At 45.7% G+C, this 26861-nt stretch overlaps 1 protein-coding gene across 6 annotated transcripts in view; it reads left to right on the forward strand.

Annotated features, from left to right (window-relative positions):
- LOC147016628 (uncharacterized) overlaps positions 1-26861 on the forward strand; it is a 45486-nt gene that overhangs the window by 3429 nt on the left and 15196 nt on the right. For 3 of the 6 annotated variants that reach the window (XM_085845476.1, XM_085845477.1, XM_085845474.1), the window contains exons 2-4: positions 9464-9871; positions 16993-17158; positions 26397-26635. In XM_085845476.1, coding sequence (XP_085701602.1) covers positions 9499-9871; positions 16993-17158; positions 26397-26635 — 778 coding nt within the window. In that variant the 5' untranslated portion in view covers positions 9464-9498. The remainder of the gene's footprint in view (positions 1-9463; positions 9872-16992; positions 17159-26396; positions 26636-26861) is intronic. The other 3 variants (XM_085845478.1, XM_085845479.1, XM_085845475.1) reach the window with 1 other exon arrangement.

A 26861-nucleotide genomic window follows, 5' to 3' on the forward strand; every position in this document is an offset into this window, starting at 1 on the left:
AGGACTGCTGTCCAAGTCACCGCGTGCGCACGTTCCGCGCGCTCTGACCTCGCGTAGGGTCGAAGATGGGCCTCAGCTGATCTCTCTCACGGTCCAGCACACAAATCCCGGCCTGGCCTGTTCTCCATACAAGGCCCAAGTCGAGGTCCGAGTTCCACAGGCGGATCGGCAAACGTGACGCGCCGTTGGTAAGGACCGTCCGAAGGTCCGGCGTCTCCTCTCCGGCCTTCCCGCCTCGAAGCCCGACTCCCGCTTCGTCCCCTCGGTGCCTCTCTCGGTCGAATCACCGACGTGCAGGTCGGGTTAGCGTCTCTCCCGGCAGATCCAACACGGTTCCTCCTTCCTTCGCTCGCCTCGAAGCGACTCCGAGCACGCCTCGAGAATCCAGCCGTTCCTCACACACAGCACTCCTTTGTTCACTCGCTTCGAAACACGAGCACTCCTCTCAACCGCCTGCAGTCTTCAAAACCGCTAAAAACTGACTTGATGCTTCCCTTCTTTCCTTTCGTTCGGCTCTTTTCCAACTGAGAACTCCTTTTTCTCTCGTTTCCTTTTTACCAACCCCTCTCCAGGCGACTCAGTGATCAAAGGCCACGCCCCTTCGCGTCACTTCCTGTCCAGGCCACACCTCTCTCTCGAGGCCACACCCCTCGCATCACTTTCTGTCCAGGCCACACCCCTTCCTCTCATACAGGAGAGGAAAAAGCATCATCTCTCGTTCCACCACCGTATGAACAGAAAAACACAGTCTTCTACACCTCCCGACACACACCTATCGTCCCTTATACCAAACAACCTATCGAAAGAGGAATTTAATGGGGGATCTGAGTGAATCACATTCTTAGTAATCCCATTAAGGGCCATTTCTGTAAATATATATATATATATATATATATATATATATATATATATATATATATATATATATATATATATATATATATATATATATATATATATATATATATATATATATATATGATTTGAGAGGTCATTTCAATGAGTAATCTGGGAAAAAATACAAACAAAAGCAGTGCTTATACATTTTACTTTTCCCTTTTAATGGAATCTTGATCCTCTGAATGATGATTTATTAATATACATGATATTTAAGCCTCCCCCAACTGGATGCAGGAAAGCCTATAGCTGTTGTCGGATTTTTTTTCTACAATTCGTGCCCCAAATTTTTCATGGTACCCCAGAATTTCTTAAACCCCTTGTAGTACTAAACCACCATTTTGGTTTCTTCTGGGAATTCTTCTTGCCAAGTCCAAGTAGCTCTCATACGAGCCTCAACAGTGTCATGACTGGGAATTTCGGAATTAAATTTTGCATCAGAAATGTGAATAAAAAGTATGCGTTGTTAACACATTTTTTTGACCTTGACCTAATTTTAAGGTCATGACCTTTTTTTGTATACACTGTCGAGGCTCGTATGAGAGCTGCTTGGACTTGGCAAGATGGAGGGTGCCCAGTCGGTGACGAGCTTTGGAGGCCAGTTTGGAAATGTGGTTTACCCTAGAAAGATCATGGCTTATAGTGAGACCCAGGAGTTTAAATGACTGAACTTCCTCAGGAGGATTGTTAGGAAAACAAATGGAGTGGTGGTGGGGGGGGGGGCGGGGGTTGTCAGACGGTTCTTTGAGAGAGAGAGAGCTATAGTTCGAGTGTGAGATGTGTCAGGATTGAGACATATTCCAAGTCTTTGACGAGCTTGTGATTTTGTCTCGGTCTGAAGAGAGGGTAGAGGTTACAGCCTTCTAGTCTGAAGGATGAGGGATGTCACGGCAGAGTGTAGAGTCATCAGCAAAGAGATACAGAGGAATTCTCAGAGTCAGTGAGATCATTGATGAAGATCAGGAATAGGACGGGGACCAGAACACTGCCTCTGGGCACTCCAGCCTTGACAGGGAGACAGGAAGGGAGAGGAGATGAAATGGGGACAATGAGAGAAAGAGATGAAAGGATTCCATTGAGAGACACATGTTGGCTACAAGTGTCAAGGAAGTGAGCAAGCCATGTGTGGAGTTGGCCTTGGATGCAATAGGCAGAGTTTGGAGAGCAAGGCAGCATGTGTCAGGTCCACACATTTCGAGATAGGGGTGAGGAGGCAGTGGGAGGGTGCAGGATGGTGGGGGTGTAGGGAAAGGATTGAGTGTGTGGGATACAAGGGAAGGATTGTGTTGGGGGGGAGGTGCAGGGGAAGGATTGTGTGTGAAGGATTGTGTGTGGGGTGTGGGGGGAGGATTGTTGGTGGACCAAGCACTTAGCTAACAGTTTTGGAAAACTATGTGAAGAAGAGAAACGGATTGTAATGAAGACGAAGAAGAAGAGGAAGAATAATACTAGGGTTGGGCATACAATCATACTTTTTTTGAACGAAGTGTTTTTTATGGCGAAATTTCATGCTGATCACGAATCCGTTGAACTTTTTTGACCAAGGATGATGTCTTAGGTTGGTAAAATGCAAAAATCAAAATGGCCAACAAATTTACCTCCTTTTCAGGTAAAATTTGATAATTATGGCTTCCTTGGGCATGTAATATTATTATTATAATAATATATAATATTATTGAGTCATTAATATTATTACACCCCCACGTTTTCGGTCTCCACAATTTATAAATACGTTGTGCGGCTCCCCGAAAAATAAAAACATATCTGACTGCTACATTGTGTGACCGTGGAAATACTGCGGCCGCCGTATAATTGCTCGTGGCCGTAGATTTTGGAGACCCCACGGCCGCCGTGGCAAATGTGACCTAGGCCTCAAGCAGTCTCCTTGGCTATTGGGCACAATCCTGGATGGGTCGCCACTCCGACACAGGATACCAGCAAGCTGGCACTCATTTTGCCGACCTCAGAAAGACGACAGGTTGAGTCAACCCCACCTGGTATTAATTCAGCATCTGAGCGGAATTTGAACTCAGGACGTTAGGATCCAAAGCCCGCCATCCGAAGCACTAAACCAACACCAGGCATAGTGTGGCATCGGAGCGAGTCAAAGGTCGTGCAGGATTTTCAGATCACTCATATCGTCCTGTCTGAACACCTGTGTGTTAACATGAATTTACCTTTATCGTTTACTCGAACTCGCACTGGATAAATAAAGTTAAAATATGAGTGAGCGTTTTTACTTTTAACGGCTATTCGGTAAACTGTAAACTATTCGGTAAACTGTAAACTATTCGGTAAACTGTAAACTATTTGGTAAACTGTGCGCGAGTTGTCCAGCTTGCGATCAGGGTTTTGATGAACCCTGCAGTGACTGCATTTTTGCGATTGGAATGTTGGCCATTGTTTGTAGTGCTAATCTACAGTGTATTTACGTAGTTGGATAAAGAGACAACACAAACACAATGGCTGTTTATTTCAGTGCTTCCATTTCTACTGCAGACAATTCGCTGTGTGTCGTCCGTATAGATGCCTAATCGGTGTGCTGCCGTTGCCTCCCAGTATAATATGTGTGAGTGCTGTCCTCATCCTGCTGGATAACTTGACATCAATAAATACCCATATAATGCATGATGTATACTCGCCTTGGGTTCGAATCCCGACCAAGCTATAATCTGCCATCCTGGTGTTCCACAGGGTGATTTATCAATGTGTGCCTTCCTTTGGATGGACATTAAACTGGACGTCCCATCTGCTGGCATTAGTTAGTGGACGTTAAAGATCTCATGGTGTCCTTCATGAAGAATATGCGAGCTATCACCGGCACCCTGATCAAATTATAAATTCCTGCCATGATTACTGCTGGGAAGGTAAAGGCAAACCACCCAGTATAACTCTTGCCAACAAACTGCTTCTGCAATACTGACCCCCTCTCTGAGCAGAACACCAGAATATGAATACAACACATGATCTTATTGATTAAATTCCCTTGTTTACGTTTGCAGTGATAACCGAGCGGGAATTATCGCCCGACCTCGCCGGATCCGATTCTATTTAACGGGTATTTAAAACCCAACTAATATTCCGAGATGTAATACGGCGTTCCAATGGGGGGAAAAGGACACAACGAACGGGTAACATTCACACAAACACATTTATTTACACATGCACATATACAGTCAATCATGCACGTATGCAAGCAAATAAAGCGAAAGCACTACAACCGACTATAAGCAATTTATGTACAGCCACTTAACAGTTTTACTTATGGACACGGCGCCACCAACATTCATTCGAAAGCAAAAGAAAAGGAAAAGACCACCCCCATAGACAGGGGGGTCAGACTGGGCCCGTGGGCCTTTATGGCGTGGGACTTGGCAGACCGAACGAATCCCACGAGACCGTTGCCGGTTACCTGCACCCTCGTGGTGCGATGGTGGGCGAGCTCTCTCCGGCGCTCTCCACACGGATGCGCAGGCTTGCACGACAGAGCTGGCAAAGCGGCGCCTCCCGTCCGCGTCCCTGGTCCGTGTGCCACGAAGAAGTCGAGCAGCCACCACAAAAAACCCAAGCGCTTGAAAAACACCCACGAGCTCACGAGCTGCCACCACGAAGGAAAAAAACCATGAGCTCACGAGCTCTCGAGCCGACGAGAAAAACACATGAGCTCCTACGAAGAAAACACACGAGCTCTCGAGCCGACGAGAAAAACACACGAGCTCCTACGAAGAAAACACACGAGCTCTCGAGCCGACGAGAAAAACACATGAGCTGCCGAGCTGCCACCACGAAGAAAACCACACATGAAGGAAAAACCACGAGCTGCCAGACCTGGCGTCCTGCACGCCCTTATATTGCTCACGCCACGCCCACCCCTCTCGCCCCGCCCTCCTTCCAGAACCTGCAGAAACCTTCCAGAAAAGGGGCGTGCCTTCTCGCCCCCTCCCCGCGAGCCTCACGGGGGCTGAGAGAATCAGAATTGGCACAGGTCCAGGGAGAATCAGGCGGGAAAATCCGCGCGCCATCGGAATTCCTCTAGTTTCCTTTGCTTCGTCGAGACGGTTCACATTAACGGAGAGGGCCATGGTTTGGCGTGTGGAGACCGCCGCGAGGCGGTCGAGAGCGACGTTGGTTGTGGTGATTTGGCTGTGGTGATGGTGGCGTGGTTGGCGTTGTGGTGGTTGTTGTAGTTTGAGGTTGAAAGGTGGTTGGTCCAAAATAACGATAGGAAAAGAAAAACACTATCTCAAAGAATCACAGCCCTGTGACACGAATAAAGCCCATTAAACAACGATGGGGAAATCTAACTGAACACAGACTTAGCGGCATAACTAACTCAGAAGCTATATGGTGTTCTGCGAATTTCCACAGCCGTAACAATATTAACGGTGAACTTAATGGACACAAGGAAGGGTTAAAGGTGAACTGAAGCTTATTGAAGGTTAACTGAATGGACATAAAGAAAGGTTGAAAGTTAACTGAAGCTTATTGAAGGTTATTAAAGGAAAACTGAATAAATAGACACAAGGAAATCTTTTTTTCTCCCAAACATGTATTTGGAAATCGTTGAAAGATACATCCTTCCCTTGCCGTTGCAACATTCGTGTCCACAGAGCACTTGTTGCTTTTGATTCATTCCAAAGCCATAAGGAAAGGTGTTCTTAGAATCGTCGCTGCAGAATAACCCACGGTCACAATTCGCTGAGCACTCCCAGAAGCTTATCGACCGGTAACTGAAACAAAGGAAGGCCAACAAGATGGAGAGACGAGCTGACAGAGTATAATGGAGATTACACTTGGACAAAAGTGACACAAGGTAGATAGTTCTGGAAAAATCCTGCTGGTCTTCCTTTCTGTAGTGGACTGAAAAAGACTAACTGATGATGAAATGATAATAATACACATTGTAAAGTTCAAAGGGTGTCACTCACCCACTCCAGTACACGTGGGGACAACCGAATGGTGAGTGGCCAAATTTGTGGAAAATGACACCCTGTGCTTTCCCATCATCTTCTTGTTCAACAGCCTGCTAGCAGGAAGGTAAAACGTCCCAAAACTATTGCCTTTATTAACAATTTTAATAACAAAAATGATGACAGTAAAAGCAAGCACAGCACAAATCAATACATTCTCATCCAAAGAACTATATTTGAAGAGGAGGGCATGAACTGTAATCCTGTGAAGCCAACACAAAACATTCAACCTTAACCTAAAATTTCCGTGCCAAGCATGACAACAACAAAGGACGGGTTGGGAAAAGATAGGGTTGTAAAATAATTCATCAACTTTAACTTAGTGTCGTATGAAAACACAAATGAAATTCCTCATGGAGGACACAGCCCCAACCACACCTTAATAATAGAACTTGTTGATTTTACATTTAAATAACTAACTAACCAAAATTGGTATTTTGGCAGCAGTAATGGTTAAAAAAAAATATATATATATATATATATATATATATATAAATATATATATATATATATACAGTGTGTATATAAAATCAAAACATGTGGAGTGTTACGAGCACCTCCAGATCTCCATTGGACGAAGTCCTACACCAAAGCGTCACCTCCAATCCGGAGGCATTGGCCCAGCAACTGTCAAACAGACAAAGATTACATGGTCAACAGCAATTAAATATCAAACAGAGCTGCCTATCTGGGTGGCATACCGATAAATATATAACGAACAATGACCACATTCGTCGTTTAAACATCAGATGCATCTCCTGACTGTTATGGTGAGCATCGCCGTGAATTATGTCTCACACAGTAAAACCGCATAATCTGCAAATAACAACCATCCATCTGCCACCCTGACGATTGTTTTTGCTAATGACAACCATTCAACCAGAAGGCACGTGATGCGATCGGCGGGTAAATCGAACCATGTGGAATGTGACGAGCACTCCCCCGATCTCCATTGGATGCTTTGTTGTTGGACTATGTTGTGATAGTCAGACAAACACATTCATAACAGACAGGTGATCATCCTATTTTAGAGATAGGATATTTCAGGCACCCTCCCGAAGGGACCACCTCAGGTTAACCCAAGTTGATCGCCGTTTGGTAGACGACACCTCAGCACCACTCTGACACACACGACCGCAATCCAACCCAGGAAAGTTACTCCATGTTTTCACTCCTATCATCGAAGAGTGGGGTCCCAAAGGATTTGCCCCAATCCTGTTATCCGGTGAGCTGCCCTGTGAAGAGAAGATGCACAGCAGGTACTCCCACAGAGTGTGTTTTGCAGAGTGAAGGGTTTTACGGTGGCTGGAGTGCAAATCCTGCCACCAACCTCCTAAAAATGTAACCCAACTGCAGGAGGACGTCTGCAGACACAGCTGGGCACTATAAATGGATGGTCATTGGCTCACAAGGAGCTCCTCCGCCCTTTGACAGGTTTTGTTTTTAATCCTGCTGGGTGTCCATATCCATACATCCTCCTAAACCTGGTGGGGCAGATGGTTTAGTCGCCGAGAACCCGACCATGAAACAGGTAAGTGCAGGTTTACATGGTACCTGGAGCAAGCCACAGATCTAATCTGGCTTGACCTGGTCCCATGCCAATCCCTCCTCCTTCCAAATTTCCAGTTATCCCTCCTGAGAGTTACCTTCTGTATCCATGTTGTCTACCCCATGCATCCTCTCCTGCCCCACATTCCTCCCACATCATTGTTTGTCCAAGTCTGCCTCTATCTTGGCCTTCAGCTCTGCTATTGGTGTTACCTCTCTTTGCTGTTACTTTCGTTCTGTTTTTTTTTTGTATACAATGTTGAGGCTCATATGAGAACTGACACACAGAACGTACAACAAGGGGAACAGGAGATAAGAGGGGTAGGAGAGAGAAGGACAAGACAGTGGGGAACAGAGACATGAAGAGATCTGTAGAAGGGAGAAGGATGGGGAAGGGTACACAGGGTAACCAAGATGGACACTACAGGGACTTTCAGGTCCTTACACGACAGGGACTTTGAGGAAGGAAAGCATGGAATTTGAAGGAGGTGGGTTTGGGCTGGATAAGCAGCGGTAGAAAATATCATGGTTTTGGATGGGGGGAGACAAGAGATGGTGGTGAACAGCTGTTTTGAAGACCTGGAGGGAAGAGTGGAATTGAAGGGAGTTTGTTATAAAGAAGGAAAAAAAGAGGATCGAAAGAGTGAAGGTGAGTAGTGATTCTTGATTTTGGTAGTTTCACCAGAAGGGGGTTATTGGTGGACCTTGAACGCCCTGCGAAAATATGGGCGGGATATGTCGCAGACAGAGCGGGGGCGGGGGGGGGGCGTTGAGATCGGAGAGGAGATGGTAGAAGACAGAAAGACCACCGACCTGCCTGCGGTGAGAGAATGAGAGACCCAAAGACTCAACCTCATCTCGGGAGATACCAATGATCCAAAATACCTTGGTTTCAACAGCATGAAGCCAAGAAAGGTGAGAGGCAGGAGCACCAGCGCGGAGGGGAGAGCAGTTCTCCATCAAGCTGCGGACGAAAGCTTTGTGTGTGGTCAGGAGCTCAGGTGTGCCAAGGAAAGACTTTGCATGATGGAAGATGGCCAGTCAGTGACTGGCTGTTGCGTCCTGATCCGTTCAGTATACTCATACGAGCTCTTCCACGAGGCTTTTCCGATCAACACTTTTTAACTTACCTCTCAGCCTTTGGTCATGACCTTTAGGATTATGACAACCAACGCCTGGTTTATCCTTCCAATATATAGGTGTTCCTCAATTTTCTTTCCTATCTTGAATGCATATTTTTTTTTGAAAACAACAGACATACAAGCACGCAGTTTGCACCATCTTGCAGCTCCACTCAATGCATTCCTATTTGCACTGTTTTATTTCAGGTGCAATCCTGTTTTATTAAATTCAGGAACACCCTGCACCATGTCCTCGTGACAAGTTCTGTTGTTGAACAAATGTTATTTGAATGTTCAAATGTAAGCAGCTTTAAATCAGTAGGTCTGTGAGTATTCGCATTTCATTAACAATCATTCCCAAACGTTGCCCTTTGCTTACCAGAGTACATTATAAAGTTAAATCGTTACCTTTGTCAACGAAGGTGAATGGAGATTATGTTGTCACCCCTGTCTTTCTGTTTGCTTGTCTGTGAACAGGATATTTCAAAACATTGTGCAGGATTCGGATGAAACTTGGTGGACAGGTTCGGTGTGTGATACGGACGAATTCATTTGATTTGGTGAAGATCCGAATCTGGATCATAATACGAATACGAGTTAAAAAAAAAAAAATTCAGTTGTTTTTTAAAACATGATAGTTCAAAAAGTTGTGGACGAGTTATGACAAAATTTGGTGGATGAGTTTGGGAGGTGACGAGAACATGCCAATTCGATTTTGGTTCAGGTCCGGATCCATATCCGGCCTATACATACAAAATGTATACTGTTCAGCATGGTGGAGGTATGCGCTCTACCAAGTGCTGTTTTATTTCACTTTGGTTTCACTGCTGGTGAAAAGCACTAATATATTGATGGGTTAGGCTCAGTCTGTCTGTTTAACAAATGTGATTTCTTCATTAATCTGTATTTCTTTCTTTAACATTTCAGAAAATCAAATTTCGTGTTGGATCGTTGAAAGAAACATGGACCAACCTCATCTGTTGGTGTTTTCTTGCCCCCATCTGGAGAGGCATTTAAACACATTCTTGGAGAAATTTCAGAATCACTTCTACATTGTTTGGTTTTCAGAATTCATCAAGAACTCGAAAGAATTAGGAGAAAAGATTGTTGCGATATTTCTTCCTCCGATGTGGGGAACCATCGACAAAAATCTTCTGGATTTGCTTCCCAACCTGTTGGTTGTCAGCGTATGTGGTGCTGGTGTGGATCATTTGGATTTGACTTTGATCCGAAGCTATGGTGTCAAGATCTGCAGTCTCCCTGGGATATTGGCTAACCCGGCTGCAGATATGGCAATGGCTCTCCTCTTCGCATCAGCTCGGAACATCGTTTCTGGTGATGTTTGTGTGTTTTTTTTCTCCATTTACATATTTGTCTTATTCATCATATTGTTGTATGAAAATGGGGTTTGGGTTTTATTATTTTTCTTTATTTACAGGTTTGTAGGAGTAGGTTTTGTTTAATAGTTACATTTGTGGGGATGGGTGTGAGTTATTGAGATTTCAGGTATATGTAGTATACCCTACAGGACTAAAAACAATACCTGATAAAGGGCAGATGAGCTCCTTTAGGGAGCCAAAGGCCATCCAGTAAGGAGATGGTGTCTCCGAAAAAAACACCTATCCGTTTCGACTGTGTTTTTTTTAGGTATTAGGTTGTAGACAGCAACCGCTCAGAGTAGTATTACCATTCTGACTTAGGAGTGTTAAAGTGGTTGCCGGAACCATCTTACACTCTCCGTGTCAGGATTGCTGGTCATACTTTGTCTCACTCAAACGATAACTACTGGGCAAGTTTTAATCTCTTTTTCTTGCAAACAAACATCATACACTTTTCTTCCTCACTCATTTTCACTCCTCACTTTACATTCTCTCTCTTATATTTTTCTTTATTTAAGGCCTGGCCTTGATGAGGACTATTGAGTCCACAACTGGAGCCTTCAACATTAAAAAATATATTAATAATAAATGAATAATTTTTAAAATATCAGTTTGTGTTCCTGTAGATATAGGACTGTCACAGGGGTGGGGTAAAGGGAGCATCAGGACTCACTTTAGGCACTGGAATTCAGAGCAGCGAGCCGTCATGGCTTCTCTGTCTCTCTCCCTCTTTCTGTCTCTCTGGCCGTGGGCTCTGGACGCTTTCTCCACACAGACAAGTGACATTACTGGATATTCCTGGAGTCAGCCCTGCAACCAGCAGCCTGCTTTTTCCCTCACTCGCTTGTGTTTTTTTTTTTGTATGATTGCTTGTTGGGCATGTCATGCCTAAGGGGGTTGTCATTTTTTTTCTCTCTCTTTACAGAAGCAAGGCTCATGGAATAGCAAAGTAGAACTGACAGAGGGACAAAGGTCATGGCAATGGATGAAAAAAAAAAAGTAAGGAAGAGAGGAAACAGTGAAACAAGCAAGTAAGAAGGTTGGGTTAAGAAAGGTTAATGGGGGTAATAAAGAGCATAGTTCAGAATTGGGGATGACAAGAGATGGTGGTGCACTGCTTGCTTTAAGTCCCAGAGGGAAGAGTGAGACAGAACAGCATCTGGTGGATGTCACCAGCCAAAGGCTAACCAAAAGGATCATCTGTGAGTTGGAGCAGGGCAGATGGCAGCAATTCGGGGAATGAGTGGGGATGGGCAGGGGAAAAGTGGACACAGTTGAGCATGATTTGACCTGTGTGGGGTGTATGACAGCACCCATGGCAGTGTAGTTATATACCGCAGGGGTTGAGTCAGTGCTTGTGCGATCCGTGGTGAGCAAACTAGCACTACCAAGGGTGGGCGAGGCCGCACCGGGAGAGGGCGGGCGAGGCTGAGGGAAGATGAGGCTGCACCAGCTGAGGGTAGGACAAGGCTGAGGCCGCATGATGGCGAGGCCAAGGCTACGTGAAGCCGAGGACGTGTGAGGCTGACGATCACACCAGCCAAGGGTGACGGCGCATGAGGCTGAGGGCACACTTAGACGAAGGCTGAGGCCGATGGCGGCCGAGGCCGAAAGAGGGCGAGGCTGTGGCGGGTGAGGTCGTGACTGCACCGGCCAAGGGCACACGAGGCCGATGCTGTGCAAGGCATATGCTGAGTGCGCGTGACGCCGTGCTTGTGGTGCACTGCGGCACCGGCGAAGTTGTGCGGGCTGGCGCTGTTGATGCTCAAAGTTGGGACAAAGAGGTTGAAGGCCAGCAGCAGCTGCATGGATGGAGACAAGGGCCAGAGAGTCATGTCACTATTGCCCACAGTTCCATTTGGTTAGCAAAGTCTCTTACAATATTGAAGTGGCCTTAGAGGGACTTGGCCCCATGGCCGGATTTGGATCAGGGGGGAGCCATTTTGATCAGTCTCTTGGGAAATTGCCCCCCTGGTAAATTGCTTGGGGTTTTTCCTGATGCAGTTTGGATGTGTGGCCTACCAACATAGTTGGTGTGGGCTGGGCTGCACAGCACCCCAGATCCAGCAGGTGCAGTCCGAAGCATGGTCTCTGGCTGACTGGGAGTCCATGCAGTTGTTTCGGGTGGGTCGAGTTAAATTGAGACTGGGGCTCCCCTGACCAGCTGGAGCAGTGGATATCCAAATTGTGTATGTTCAATTGTGGTAGACCTGTATGTTTTTTTTTTTTGTGCCATTCTTCTCTTCCTGCTCCAGGAACACCAGTGAAGACTTGAAAGAAAGCAGGGAAACAGTGACGTGTATATGTAGGAATTTTTGAGTTTTAGGAAAATGGGTTGTATGTTAAGTTATGGCAGGTAAGACTGGTTAGAGTTGGCCTATTCCTCCACAGCATCCTTTAATTTCCTGGTTAAGATAATGAGAATTAATAAATACATGTGATAAAGCCTGATCTTAGTTGATCTTGTCAGGAAACTAAGGTCCAGGGGGAGAGGCTATGTTGCAATTGTGGTGCATGGGGGTGGGGGTTCAGTTAATTCAAGGTATGCACCTCTGCTCGCATTTGTGTAGTTAAATGAATTTTGAACAGTATATTGAGGACACATTGGTCGGGATAAATCCTCCTGTTTATCCGCTCACTGCTGAGAGATGGCATTGTAACCTTTCATAACCTTTAGTGGATGGAAAGTGGTCAGGATGTCTTGTCACATGTTTCTCATATTAAACTGGGCGAAACTTGATGAGTGTGATGCAGCGTGTTTCTTTCGCACCCATGAAGAGGGAAGGCTGCTCACTCACAGCTGGCCATCACCATGGGGGAGTTGGGTCTTAGACTGCTCCCTGTCCATGATTTGTAGGGTGTCAGGGATAGTGATTGGCCCATTTTGCCCAGGCCAGACCAGACACGTTTTGACCAGACACTTGTCACAGCGGGGGTCGGGTGAAGGGGGCGTTATGACTCACTGCTGGGACTCTGCACGGCTCAGCATTGTTGGCTCTCTCTCCCCACTCTGGGATGGGACCTTACTGGAGGTTCTGCCTCACAAGCCACTCTTCCTGGAGCCAGCCCTGCAACCCATGACCTGGGGCCTCACTCCCTACTTTTCCCATCACCCGGTTTTTGTGTTAATGTTTGTTATATCAACTTATATGTGTTGTGCCTCGGGGTGGTTTCGGAGCTGTTTACATTTGTCTTGTGTTCCATGAATACTTATTTATTTCCTAAGGCTTGTGTGCATGTTTGTTTGTCATCTTTCCCATGAAAACCATTTCAGCCTTATTGATAACTCCTTAGGGGAAGTGGGATTAGAATTGTCTAATTACCCTTATTAATAACATGTAGTTTAGACCTGTTTGGAGTGCAAAGTGCATTCTCTGCTTAAGGGGCTGTCACACCTTGACGTTTTAGCCAGCGTATGCCGACGTATGAAAAATTTGGCGAATACGCTGGCACACGTCGAATACGTTATGGGTAAGATTTGTATACGTTAAGAGCATGCTGAAGCATGCTGGCATACGTCGTAGTATGCCGAGCAGCCGAGCTCGTCGACAAATTTTGTGCATGCTCAAAATTTTCCGAAGTATGCCAGCGTATGACTCACACGTTCCGCATACACTGGCCATAAGTTGTAGGCACGTTATGTGATCATTGACACACGTCGACACACGTTACTTGTAAGTTACTCATAAGTCGAAATACGTCGAGGTAATGTTTAGCATACCCGAAACTTATTTCTAACCTATGAGTAACATGCTTTGAACCTATGCGTAACGTATCTCCAATGCATATTGACGTATGTAGACGTATTTGACGTCTTCCGGATGACCACAGAACTTACTGAACGTGTTTCTAACTTACAGCTACCGTATAATGGCGTATTGGCAGCGTTTAGGGGAATTGGTATATAAAAATGGGGTTCACAGGAGGAACCCATCAGTGTTCCAGACTCCATGGTTTTTTTTTTCTTGGGCATGACGGTGATGTTGGCACTTCGATGTCTAGTGCAGTTACGATTTGAATCATCGAGCGGCAGCCTTTTAATAGGCTACACCAGGTGATCGTCGGCGATACTCTGCCGCGCTATGCATAAGTTAGACAATCGTTGGGCATAAGTTGTGAACGCCGACAACACACTAAGCATTCGTTGGTATAAGTTATCTATACGTTCTGTGTACGTTACTAATACGTTATGCATACGTCCAACTCGTTAATATACACCCAAAACTGAAAAAAAAATCAAAAGTTCAGCGTATGCCATCGTTTTAGATCAATTTTGATACATTGCCATACGCTGGCTAAATCGTCAAGGTGTGACAGGGGCTTTAGGTGTGCTTTACAGCCACATTTGACCTTAAGTCGGCCATCTTTGAGATGAATGTCCTTGGCTTGCATGATTTCTGCCCAGTGTCACTGGGGTTTTGGGTGGGATTATGATTTCTGCACATAACAATACTTTCTTGATTTCACAGAGTTAGCAGTCATCATTCCTTGTGATTGTTGTTACATTGTTGTCCCTTTTAAATTTGCCATCACATACGAGTCTGTCGTACATCTTGGCTTGCAACGTGTTCATATATTTATACTCGTGACTTCACTGTCCATCATCTCCATTCATTTTGAATTTCGTTACAAGTCAGAGATTATTCTATGATGGTATCTGCTAGATGACTAGTCAATCAACCAGAACTATGTCATTCACACAGGGAAGCATTTTAGTTGTTAAGAAAATAGATTTATGCACAGATTGTTATAAATACACCAAATAGCTTGGCACCTGGTGACTCGGGCTCAAAAATAGTCGAAGCTGGCATAGAAACTTGATTTAGATTAACACTTACAAAAGGTTGGGGAAATATTTTCTGGTATTTCCCTTCAATAATTCCTATTAATTTGGATTGGCTATTCTCAAACTGGCAGAACAAGTTTAGTGCCAAAAGGTGAGGGGTGAGTTCAAGGTGTTGACTCTGGCTAAATTACACACTTCTGCATATGAGGTCTGACAATAAAGTTCCAGGACTGATGTTCTTTTTTTCTGTGAGGTTCTTTCATGGGCTGGACACCAAAACCTTTCCAAATGTACCATGGGAGAAATTTCCCAGGAGCTGTTTCCACAGATCTCCACACTTGTATGGACACATATTTCAAAAGCTTGCCAATTTGCAAACTTGTTTCCATGCACCACTCAAACCAGGTTGAAATGCACACCATTTCCATGTAATTTATCCATCCCAAAATGGGCTTCCAAAGTGAGCTCACCTGCATTTTATCCTCACCCTTTGCCAAAACATGCAGATAATTGATAAATGATGGGGTGAAGGCCAACCAAAGCGGTGACGAGTGAGCGTTTCCATGCAGTGGCCGTTATTGATGTTTGCAGGTGGTTCTTTCTCAGCAATCCTTGAACGAACATTGACAGGATGGATACCACATTTTGGGTTAAGCCAATCCTAATTATTCTTTGCACCTTTTAAAAGGAATGAGTAGACAGAAGAGAAGAACGATTGCAAAATATTGGGAAGATGGGATGTGAGCTTTTCCTTGGGAGATGATGCACATTCAAGGTTTGAAATCGCTCATAGATGTTTCTTCTTTAGTAACCAGAGGAGCCATAACTTCTGGAGAATAATTATGAGAGAGAAAGAGAGAAAGAGAGAAAGAGAGAAAGAGAGAAAGAGAGAAAGAGAGAAAGAGAGAAAGAGAGAAAGAGAGAAAGAGAGAAAGAGAGAAAGAGAGAAAGAGAGAAAGAGAGAAAGAGAGAGAGAGAGAGAGAGAGAGAGAGAGAGAGAGAGAGAGAGAGAGAGAGAGAGAGAGAGAGAGAGAGAGAGAGAGAGAGAGAGAGAGAGAGAGAGAGAGAGAGAGAGAGAGAGAGAGCGCGAGAGAGAGAGCGCGCGAGAGAGAGAGAGAGAGAGAGAGAGAGAGAGAGAGAGAGAGAGAGAGAGAGAGAGAGAGAGAGAGAGAGAGATCTTATTCCTGTCACATGCTCTTGTTAGCTTATCTGGAATTTACATTCCAGTTAAGGTATTGTCATCGTGCACCGTCTGTCTGTCCATCTCCTTTTTTGACTTCTCTGGGAAAACCGCTGGGCTGATCCAGCTGAAATTTGGCAGCAACATTTCTCTCGTGACTGGTAACAGGAAATGCCAAGTTTGATCGGATCACATGACTGTAAGTACAATCGGTGAAAATGGCCGAATTAGTAAAAATCTTCTTCTCCAGACCCGCTTGTCATCCATCCATCCATACTCTGTGCAGAGCATTGGTGCTGCCTAAGCAGTCTCCTCAGCTATTGCACACAATCCTGGATGGGTCACCACTCCGACACAGTATACCAGCATGCATGGAAATCATTTTGCGGACCTCGGAAGGATGACAGGTCGAGTTAACCCCACCTGGTATTCATTCAGCATCTGAGCGGAATTTGAACTCAGGACGTTAGGATCCAAAGCCCACCATCCGAAGAATTAAGCCAACACCACGCATAAGGTAAATATAATATCGACAAGCTGGAAACCCATGGTATAAGCACTACTAAAGAAAAACAAACAAATGGAAGCCTTGTTTGAATGCTACCAAATTTGGGTTACAACATTCGGACAGGGTTCTGTTGTTAAATTGCAGAGGCCGTGCTGATCACATGACCAGAAGTGTGCCAAAATGGTGGTCCTGCAATTTCCTTCCAAAATCTTCTGATCCACCAGTAAGAATGCTACCAAATTTGGGGTACAACATAAAGCTAGGGTAGGGATGTTAATTACATTGTGAAAGTCATGCGGATCACATTAGGCCAGGGCCCAGATATGCTACAGGTCCAGTGGTCCTATTTTTTTTTTCTTGCTCTCTCTTATTTGTGAAATGTATGTCTTACATCATTCTGAGTTTTTTTATTGCTTTATTTTAACTCTCAGAGCATGGAAACTTATGTAAACTTCTTTAGGTGAAAGGTGTGATGGCAAGTGCAGGATGAACCTATTTGTGCTGTGAGTTATTTTATATTTTCTTCCTCGCATCACTGTCATCTTTAGTTCCCAAATTAATGAGGATTTATGGTAATTGATTCTAATGCTCTTTTGTTTGCAGCTCAGTTAGTGATGAATTCAGAGACCTCACACTCTGCATTTCCACAAAGTGTGAATGTCACAGAATCAACCATGGGCATCCTTGGGATGGGAACCGTTGGTTTTGCCGTGGCCAAGAGAGCAATGGGCTTCAACATGACCATTCTGTACCATAACCGGAGAAGAAGGTGATGGGCTTTTCCTTTTTGAATGTACAACTGATGGTCATTGTAACCTCCCGATCAATTCAAATGGGGTTGTAGTGGAGCTATGTGTAATATATTGTAACACTCACCGGATTTGGACCAGTTCTTTTGGACTCGGTCTCACCCATTTTGGACCACATAGACGGGAACAAGAAATAGAACCTTCTTCCGTTGGTGCAATTTGTGCAAGGTTTTGGAGTCTTGGAGTTTATGCAGCGAGATGGAGTACAGAAAGGCTTGCGTGCAGCAGAAACGAGAGGGAGAGGGGGATTCTGTGAATGCAGTAAAGGGACAGGGGCTGAGTGATACAAAAATATTCAAATTTTTTTTTCCTTCATGAAAAAAAAGCAATATGTATATATATATTTTTGCAAACAGTCAAGGTTATTGGAAGAGCTCGCACACTGAACGCATCAGGACGTAACAGACAAAAACGGGATGCAAAACGCAGAGGAGGAGGAGGAGATTGTGACCATACTCTGCGCAGAGCGTTGGGGCTGCCGAAGCAGTCTCCTTGGCTATTGGGCACAATCCTGGATGGGTTGCGTGGTGTAGCCTGCGGGCATGCAGGGCGGGGCATGATGATGGGAGGAGGGGTCGTTGTGGTCATCGTATCTGCAAGGAATATAAGGTGTGCGCGCCGCCTGAGGCGTCGTAGTAATGCTGGAGTCGCCCGGCTCGTGAGTGTGCTGAATACGTAATAAAGGAGAGCCGCGGGCAAAGTACGCCCGCGCTCGCGCTTGTGCAACATAGCCCGGCTCGACTGTTCCCCCGCATCGTGTCTGCCTGCTAAGCATCTTCTATCAGTACACCACAGTTGGCTGACGAGGATCTTCGGATCGGCGTGTGCAGGGCGGCAAATAACCCATGCGGTTCCAGGCTACGGAGCCAAGGGTCTCGCCAGCATGAGCATGGCAGAAGGTCGGGGCATGGCGCACGGGCGCGTACCCGTTTTCGGGGGAGATGAATTCGAGTTGTTTTCTGAACAGTTGGGTTGCTACTTTCGCGCGAATGATGTAGATGATGAAGAGAAATGCAAGGCGATCTTGCTCGCCTCGCTATCAACGGAGCACTACCGGCTGCTGAGTGATTTGGTGGCTCCAAATAAGCCCAGTGATGACGGGCTATCGTTTCAGGACATCGTGGCGAAAATGAAGATCCACTTGGCGCCAGAGAAGTCGTTGCATCTCGAGCGGTTCCAGTTCGATCACCTCGCTAAGGGTGGCGAGGAGCGCGTTGCAGACTTCGTAGCACGGGTGAAGCATTCGGCTGTGCCTTGCAAGTTCACGACAGAGGAGCGTCCGGCATGGCTCAGAGATCGTTTTATTTCTGGTCTGCGAGACGCAAAGATGGTAGCAGCCATCCTGCGGTTGACCGACATCACATTCGACTCGGCGGTCGGGACTGCTTCGTCTGTCGAGCAGACACTCACGGATGTCCGCACCATCGCTGGCCAGGACGTAATGAGTAGCTCCAGCTGGGGCATGTCGGCTGATCCCGAGGTCCACGCGGTGACCGCGCAGGTGCCGCAGGTCGCGCAGCCCGGAGTCCGCGCGATGACTCAAGTGCCGCAGGTCGCACGCGCGCCTGGCGGTGCGGGACGAGGGCGCGCACCGCAGCACGGTCGCACCGGGATCGAGGTGGCTTTCCAGGGGTGCTGGGGGTGTGGGGGTCCGCACCTGCGACAAATGTGCCCGTATAAGAACACCGTGTGTTTGCATTGTCACATGGTGGGACATTTGAAGCGTGTGTGTCGGATGGCGGGGGCCTCCGTTGGCGTCTTGGATGACGAGGTGCGGGAGGACCCCAGTGACCTGGAGATCGGCCTGCAACCGGGGCATGGCGATGCCGGCGGGCCGGAGCAGGAGATGCAACCACGGTTGAGTCTGTTTTCCGTTGGTTCGGAGATGACGACGCCGTTCACGGTGGAGGTCGAAGTGAATGGCGAGCCGACCGTGTTTTGCGTGGACACCGGGGCTGCGGTGTCGGTCATGGGTGAGCAGGTGGCTCGTGGTCTTCGCGGTGTTCGCCTGGTCAAGACGGCCTTGTCGCTGTACACGTACACCGGTGAAGCGATTGCACCGCTTGCGAGGGCCGACGTCTCAGTGCGCTACCGAGGTCGACGCGCCCGGCTCTCGGTGTTCGTGGTGCGAGGGGAGGGGCCCACCCTTTTGGGTCGGGACTGGCTGGCGCACCTCGGGCTGGATCTCCGGGTCGTACCTACAGGTGTGCCAGTGCTCTCTTCGATGCCTTCGTCGAGTACCGAGGGCGAGGTTCTGGCGGCGGGAGCCGCGTCGATGCAACGGGAGCGGCCGTTCGTTGCTGCCTGCGGCGGTGATGTACGGTTCGGGAGCGGTGAGAGCCGTATCAGCTCTCGCGATGAGTTCCCGCGCTTCGGCAGCGTTCGTGAGGCAATGTGCGCCGGTGTTGTTCGGGCAGCTTCAACAGGTTGCGGTGAGCCCGTGGCGTTAAAGGAAGTCACGAGTCACAACATCGAGTCGACAACCAAGAGACGGACTCGTGATGTGGGTTGTGGGTTGCTGTTCATTGCATATGTGTTTTTCCTTGCTCTAGTGAGGCAGTTTAACGTTGTTGAAATAAATGCCAGCAGTTCCCGTATGAGAGTGGGTTTGGCGGAGATCAATCAATGGGATTTGTATTATGATCAATGTGATGTGGTGGCTTTGGGAGCGGTGGTGGCGAATAAAAAGGTTGGGTTGGCCTTCCATTGTCCCGGGCCGCGGGTAGTTGCTTTGTCATGTGCTGGGATTTTATCAAAAGAACGCGCTGTACGGAAAAATGAGTTTGCAATGGTTCAAATGATGTTCGTAGTGATTTATAACGAGCCTATGATTGAAGTGTGGTTTAAATGGAATTGCTACCGTCTAACGGCCGTGTGGGTCTCGGAGATCGACTCGGAGCCAAGACTGGTGCGCTGGTCGGCGTTACCCCCACCTCTGGTTGCGGGCGCAGCTCTCTGTGTTCGCTCAAGGCCGTTTAGACGGGCGTTGGCGTCTCAACTGATTGTGGTGCGTGGGTTGTTTTGGAGCATTGAGTGCGTCCAGCCAGCGGCGCTGTTCAGCGCCCCCATCCAAGGTCAATCGAGGCTGGCGCTGCGCCACGGCTTCCAGACAGCGGGCTTCCGACCTCGGAATGTTTATCTGCGTCAGGTCTGCCTGGGGGAAGTGGGCCGGAGGCATTTGATGGTGCCGGGGGAGGTTTGCTCGGGAGGTCGCCGCGGCCTCGCTGAGAGCCATGTCAGCATGAGCCGCCTGGGGGCGTTTCCGCTGTGTAGGGCTGCTGTGCTTTTCGCCTTGCTGCTTCATATCGGTAACGTGGCCAGAGTTTGGGAGGTGCTGTGTGCACCTCCGTCTTCGGAACCTGGCCGTGGCAGCTCCATTAGCTCACTTTCACGCATTATATGATGTGATGTGCTGTTATACTTCGCTGTTTTCATTTTTTGTGCCTTGTCTACTATTATACCGTAGTCCTTCGTGCTGTTTATGCTTATTATGATGGTGATCATTTAATAATCATAGTTTTAGGAGGGAGGAGTGTGGTGTAGCCTGCGGGCATGCAGGGCGGGGCATGATGATGGGAGGAGGGGTCGTTGTGGTCATCGTATCTGCAAGGAATATAAGGTGTGCGCGCCGCCTGAGGCGTCGTAGTAATGCTGGAGTCGCCCGGCTCGTGAGTATGCTGAATACGTAATAAAGGAGAGCCGCGGGCAAAGTACGCCCGTGCTCGTGCTTGTGCAACACAGCCCGGCTCGACTGTTCCCCCGCATCGTGTCTGCCTGCTAAGCATCTTCTATCAGTACACCACAGGTTGCCACTCCGACACAGTATACCAGCAAGCTGGCACTCATTTTGCTGACCTCGGAAGGATGACAGGCCGAGTTAACCCCACCTGGTATTAATTCAACAGCTGAGCGGGATTTGAACTCGGACCCTTGGAGCCAAAGCCAACCACCCTCACCATTAAGCCAACACCAGGCATATGAATGGAGAAGAAAACTCCAAACAGGAAAAACTGGAAAATTAGGAGGGATTTAGGATTGAGAAAATTAGGAGGAGGTTAACGAGGATAAAAAAATTATGATTTTGGATTGGAGACAATCTGAGACGGTGATGAACACTGAGTCTTAAACACTGAGAGAAGAATGAGATTGATGAGGATGTGAAAGTTGATTCCACAGGTGGGAAAAAGAGGAACAATTGAGTGGAGGTAAGCATTGATCCTGGATTTAAGTAGTTTTACCAGAAGAGCGTTGATGGTGGACCATGTGAGCTCTGCAGAAACCTGGGGTTGGGGGTTATAGAGGAGGGTGGCGGGGGGGGGGGACAAAGCATGGAAAGAGCAGAGGGTGTTGAGTTGGTGACTGGCTTTGGAGGCCAATGTTGAGATATGGTTTACCCAAGAAATATCATGACTGATAGTGAGAACCAGGAGTTTAATTCCTTTCATTCCTCTTTTTTTCCCACCTTTGGAATAAACCCCCTCACTCTATTCATTCCCATTCTTACCTCCAGGTCTTCAAAACAGCTGTTCACCACCACCTCTTATCATCCCCTTCCAAATCCTCGATCTTTTCTACCCCCGATAATCCACCCAAGCCCACCCCCTTCAAATTCCCTGCTTTCCTTCCTGAAAGTCCCTGTAATGTCCATCTTCTATTCCCCATGTTCCCCGTCCCATCCCTCTCCCTTCCACAGATCTCCTAATGTCTGTTCCCCACTGTTTTGTCCTTCCCACTCCCTCCTCTCTTGTCTCATGTCCCCATGATGTGCGTTGTGTGTTAGCTCTCAGGTATACCTCGACAAGGTATACAAAAAAAATAAAAAAGAACCAGGAGTTTGAATGACTGAACCTCCTCAAGAGGAGTGGATGTCTCGGAGTACATTTTCTCCTCAAGAGGAATAAATGACTGTACCGGGGGTTACCAGACGGTCCTTTCGGAGAGAGAGAGTGAGAGTGAGAAATTTGTCAGGATGAAAAACATATTCCAAGTGTTTGACCAGCTTGTAATTTTGTCAATTTCTGAAGAGAGGGAAGAGGCAGCAGCCTGCCTGTCTGATGGATGAGGGATGTCACGGCAGAGAGTGATGTCATCAGCAAATAGATAAAGAGGATTTTCCAGAGAGTCAGACAGATCAATGATGAATATCAGGAATAGGACTGGGCCCAGAACACTGTCTTGTGGCACTCCAGCCTTGACAGGGAGAGGAGATGAAAGGATTCCATTGAGTGCCACACGTTGGCTACGAGAGTATAGAGAAAGTCAGAGAGTCATGTGTGGAATTGGTCTTGGATGACACAGGCAGACAGTTTGTGGAGCAAGGCAGGATGCCACACTGTATCAAAAGCACTATATTTGTCCAGAGAGATGGCCCTGATCTCATGTCTGACATTGAGGTTCTCCATACATTGTTCATTAAGTAGAAGTAGGAAGTCCAAGGTGGAGTGATCTGGTCTGAAACCAAATTGGTGATCTGAAAAGAGGTTGTTGGAGAAAAGGAAGGCTTTCATATCAACTGCAATGATTGATTCCATGACCTCGCTGATGATTGGAAGTAAGCTGATAGGTCTGTAGTTAGGAGGATCAGTTTTTGCACCTTTTTTATGTAATGCAGTGATGTTGGTGGATTTCCAATCAGATGGAAGATAACCTAGCACAAATGACAGGGTGAAAATGGCAAAAAGAAGATGGGCAAGACCAACATATATATATATATATATATATATATATATATATATATATATATATATATATATATATATATATATATATATATATATATATATATATATATATATAATTTCACATTTGCATTCGCACATACATGAGATAGAATTACTATGAATTGCATCAAAGATGATGTCAGTTGCTCTTGAAAACACAAAGGTCCTTACCTGCAGTAATTATCCAATGACCTCCAGATTAAGCTCATGCGATAACTCCATCTAAACGAGAGTTCATAGAACACAATACCCCATGCATTGTTCAGGTGCAGTATATGCAGTGCTATGCTTCAATTTGAATAAAATGATTTTCAGAAATCTTGAAAATAAAAACCAGAAATTGAGTGCAATTGAAGTAGTCCAGAAGCAGTCCTGAATACCACCCTTATACAACACCACAATGAACCTTTATTAGCCCCCATTGGACTGAATCCGAAACGGGGGCTTATGGATTTGGTCTCAGTTTTGTATCCATGCATGTGTGCATCTGCAACCATTTCTCGGACATGTATAGACCGATTTCATCCGTACTTGGCACAAAGACAACACATGATGGTATACATATGAAGACCACAAGGGGAAAACCAGGGATGTCAGGATAAGTCAATTTTGAAGAAACTGAAAAACAAAGTTTCAAGACTTTGGTGGACTGTTTAATAACTGTCATATGGATTTCTTTTCCAGTAAAAGGAAGAGTGATCATTGGCCGATCAAATTAAGCATGTAGCATTTGCCAAGCTTCTGTGTTATTTAATTTAAGAGCAAAGAACGAATCAATGTTGCAAACTGACATCACTGGTTATTCCCTTGTTTAATAATTGCCATGCAATTTTAACCCAGGATGTGTCGCAAATTCATGCTTGTTGGTTAATAGCATACATTGCATGACTTTGGTGATCACAGATTTTTTTTTCAACATTAAACGGTCATTATCTTTTTTGTTTGATTGGTGTTCAACGCCATACTCAAGGGTATTTCGCTTATATGACGACAGATTCTCCATTTCTTACTCCGTACTACTTAATATGATGGAAAACGGGAGGAAACCAAGGATAAACCACCCCCGCGATAGCCGAAGTCACCTCATGTGACTCCGTCATATACCTAAGCAGGTTGATTGGGCGGTGGGTACATCGAATGAGGATGGGTACTCAGACATTAACCATTAAGCCACGGCGTAGGTCCCATAAAAGTCACAATAAAGGTTTGACCAGGCTTGAACCACGATATGCACCAACTACGGAGCCCATGATATAACCAAATAGGCTATTGTAGTGCTCAGAGTTTATGCTGTGAAAGTTTTACAACCTTTCATTTTTTAGTTTTTCAAACTCTGAATATTATGGTGGAACAGTTAACATGAATGAAAGGGAAATAATCAGGAGTAAAGTACTGACAACTCTGGGTTTCTACTTGTTCAGCTTTGACAACACTTGTTTTTTCATTGCACGGCTAAACTTTATACCATATAAATTATGTGACACCCCTGGTTATTTGTTAAAGTAATATTGTGAGAAGAAACCTTATGTTGCCAACTATTGGCAGGTGCAATAACCCTGAAATTTATAAAAAGTGACATCTCTGGTTTTCCCCTTGTGGTCTTCATATGCACTTCATTTATTTTCGAGATCAGATCCAATATGGCTGACTGGCCTCCATTTTAGTGGTAAAAAAAACTCGATGTTGAACATGTCCTCAACCATTTCTCAGACCTGCATTTACCGGTGTTGATCAAACTTAACACACAGATAAAGAATGACAGCACACATATGAGCATCATTTTTACTTTGAGATCAGATCCAAGATGGCCGACTTGCGGCCATTTTGTTACTTAAACGTGTCCCCAACCATTTCTCCGACATGCATGGTCCGATTTTGTTCAAACTTGGCAAAAGCACAGTACACAATGGCATACACTGGCACCTAACTTTATTTTGCGATCTGATCAAAGATGGCCGACTGGTACATTGGCGTCAATTTTAGTTGTAAAAATCCCAATGTTGAACACGTCCTCAACCATTTATTCGACATGCATTTACCATTGTTGTTCAAATTTGGCACACAGAAGATACATGATGGCTTGCACATGCGTATCATTATTTTTGACATCAGATCCAACATGGTGGACTAGTGGCATTTTAGTTGTTAAAAACCTGATGTTGAACACGTCCTCAACCATTTCTCAGACATGCATTCACCGATGTTGTTCAAACTTGGCACCCAGATAATGAATAATCGCTTGCATCGTCATTTTTTTTCGAGATCAGATCCAAGATGGCCGACTGGTGGCCATTTTGTTACTAAAATGTGTCCCCAAACATTTCTCAGACATGCATAATCCGATTTTGTTCAAACTTCCCACAAGCACAGTACATAATAGCAAACACGTACCCCTTACTTTATTTTGTAATCTGATAAAAGATGGCCGACAGACTGGCACCCATTTTGGTTTTACATAAATATGGGCTAACCCTTGAACTCCACACAGCAAAATTACCAAAACAACGAGGGCTGACATTTTATGTCTTTTTTTACTTGTTGAACTTTAAGTCCTGCACTGCAAGACAGGATGTTCTTGGAAGTGACAGGCGACTTGTGTTCTCCAGCCTTCAAGTATATAATTAAATAAATAAAAAACATTGTAAAAGTCATATAAATAAATTAATTCCGGGTTTTACTGCCATTCTCCGCAGTCTATTGCATCACCTATTCATGCCTGGTGTTTGGGTCCTTTAGAACGTTCTTAAAAACAGTACATTTTCTGCTTGAAATGATTTTCAATTTTGCTTGTTTTTTGTTTTTTTTGCAATTTCTTCATATCACTTTTCGCTTCGCGTGTGCAGGGTAATAAATTGTAGGATCCAACAAGCTTGAGGTTCTTCTCCATTGGTATACAGCACAAAACTGCGGGGTAGCATCATTGGCTGAGGGTTTGGCTGTGCCACTGATGTAATTCCTTCTGCTGGTTAGGGCAAGAATTTGGAATTCGACCATGTTGCTGGCGATATCTCACCTACTCTTCGCAAAAGACTTTGACATCCACCAACAAATGCTGGCAGATGCTATTCCCATTTAACATCCATCCGAGGAACAGCACACACATTGATGAATCACCTTGTTTGTGAAACACTGGGAGGGCAGTTTATAGCTGGCCGAGATTCAAACCCAGGCTAGACAGCCTCGGGGCGAGTGTGCATACCTCTAAGTCATCCTGTCGACACAATCTTGAGGTTTTGATGTACTAAATGGTTTGTTTACTTAATCGCTGAGACCTGATGTGTTTGTGCGACCATGAGGAATGCATTTCATTCCTCACTTTGTGTTGAAACATACAATCTCTTGAGGATTCAAATTGTAGTTCTAAAATTTGAGAACCATAAACTGGGTGTAAATCTACTGTAAATGGGTTTTGACATTTAGGCTGTAACATTGCACTGCATCTTTAATGGCTTTATAATTGTGGTTATTATTCCTTTAGGCCATTGAAGGAGGAGCAGGAAGTTGGGGCTACATTCTGCCCACAGCTGCTTGACATGTTGGCACAGATAGACTTCCTGGTGGTGTGTGTGGATCTGAACAGCAGCACCACCAAGATGATTGGGGAACAGGAGTTCCGTGCCATGAGACCAAGTGCCACCATTGTCAATATTTCTCGAGGTTGCACATCATCCAAATATGTTGTCACCCTACCTAGTACCAATGATAAGTTTTATTCAGGTGACTATTATACATAATCTCCATTTTCCTCAATGTACTTCATTTATTATCACTCAACCAACTCTTTGATCCAAACATAGAAGTCTTCCTTCTGAAGTATGCTTAATGCCAGAGATGTTAACCTCATTCACAATGTCTTCCCTCAGCTCTTTTTTATTTTCATTTCATAGATTAAGTGGAAGTCACCTAACTCATATTACACTGACCCCGGGGTCCCTTGGGCGGG

Source organism: Eptatretus burgeri, chromosome 11 (genome assembly GCF_056783735.1).
Source record: "Eptatretus burgeri isolate ZD-2024b chromosome 11, Ebu_testis_v1, whole genome shotgun sequence".
NCBI lineage: Eukaryota > Metazoa > Chordata > Myxini > Myxiniformes > Myxinidae > Eptatretus > Eptatretus burgeri.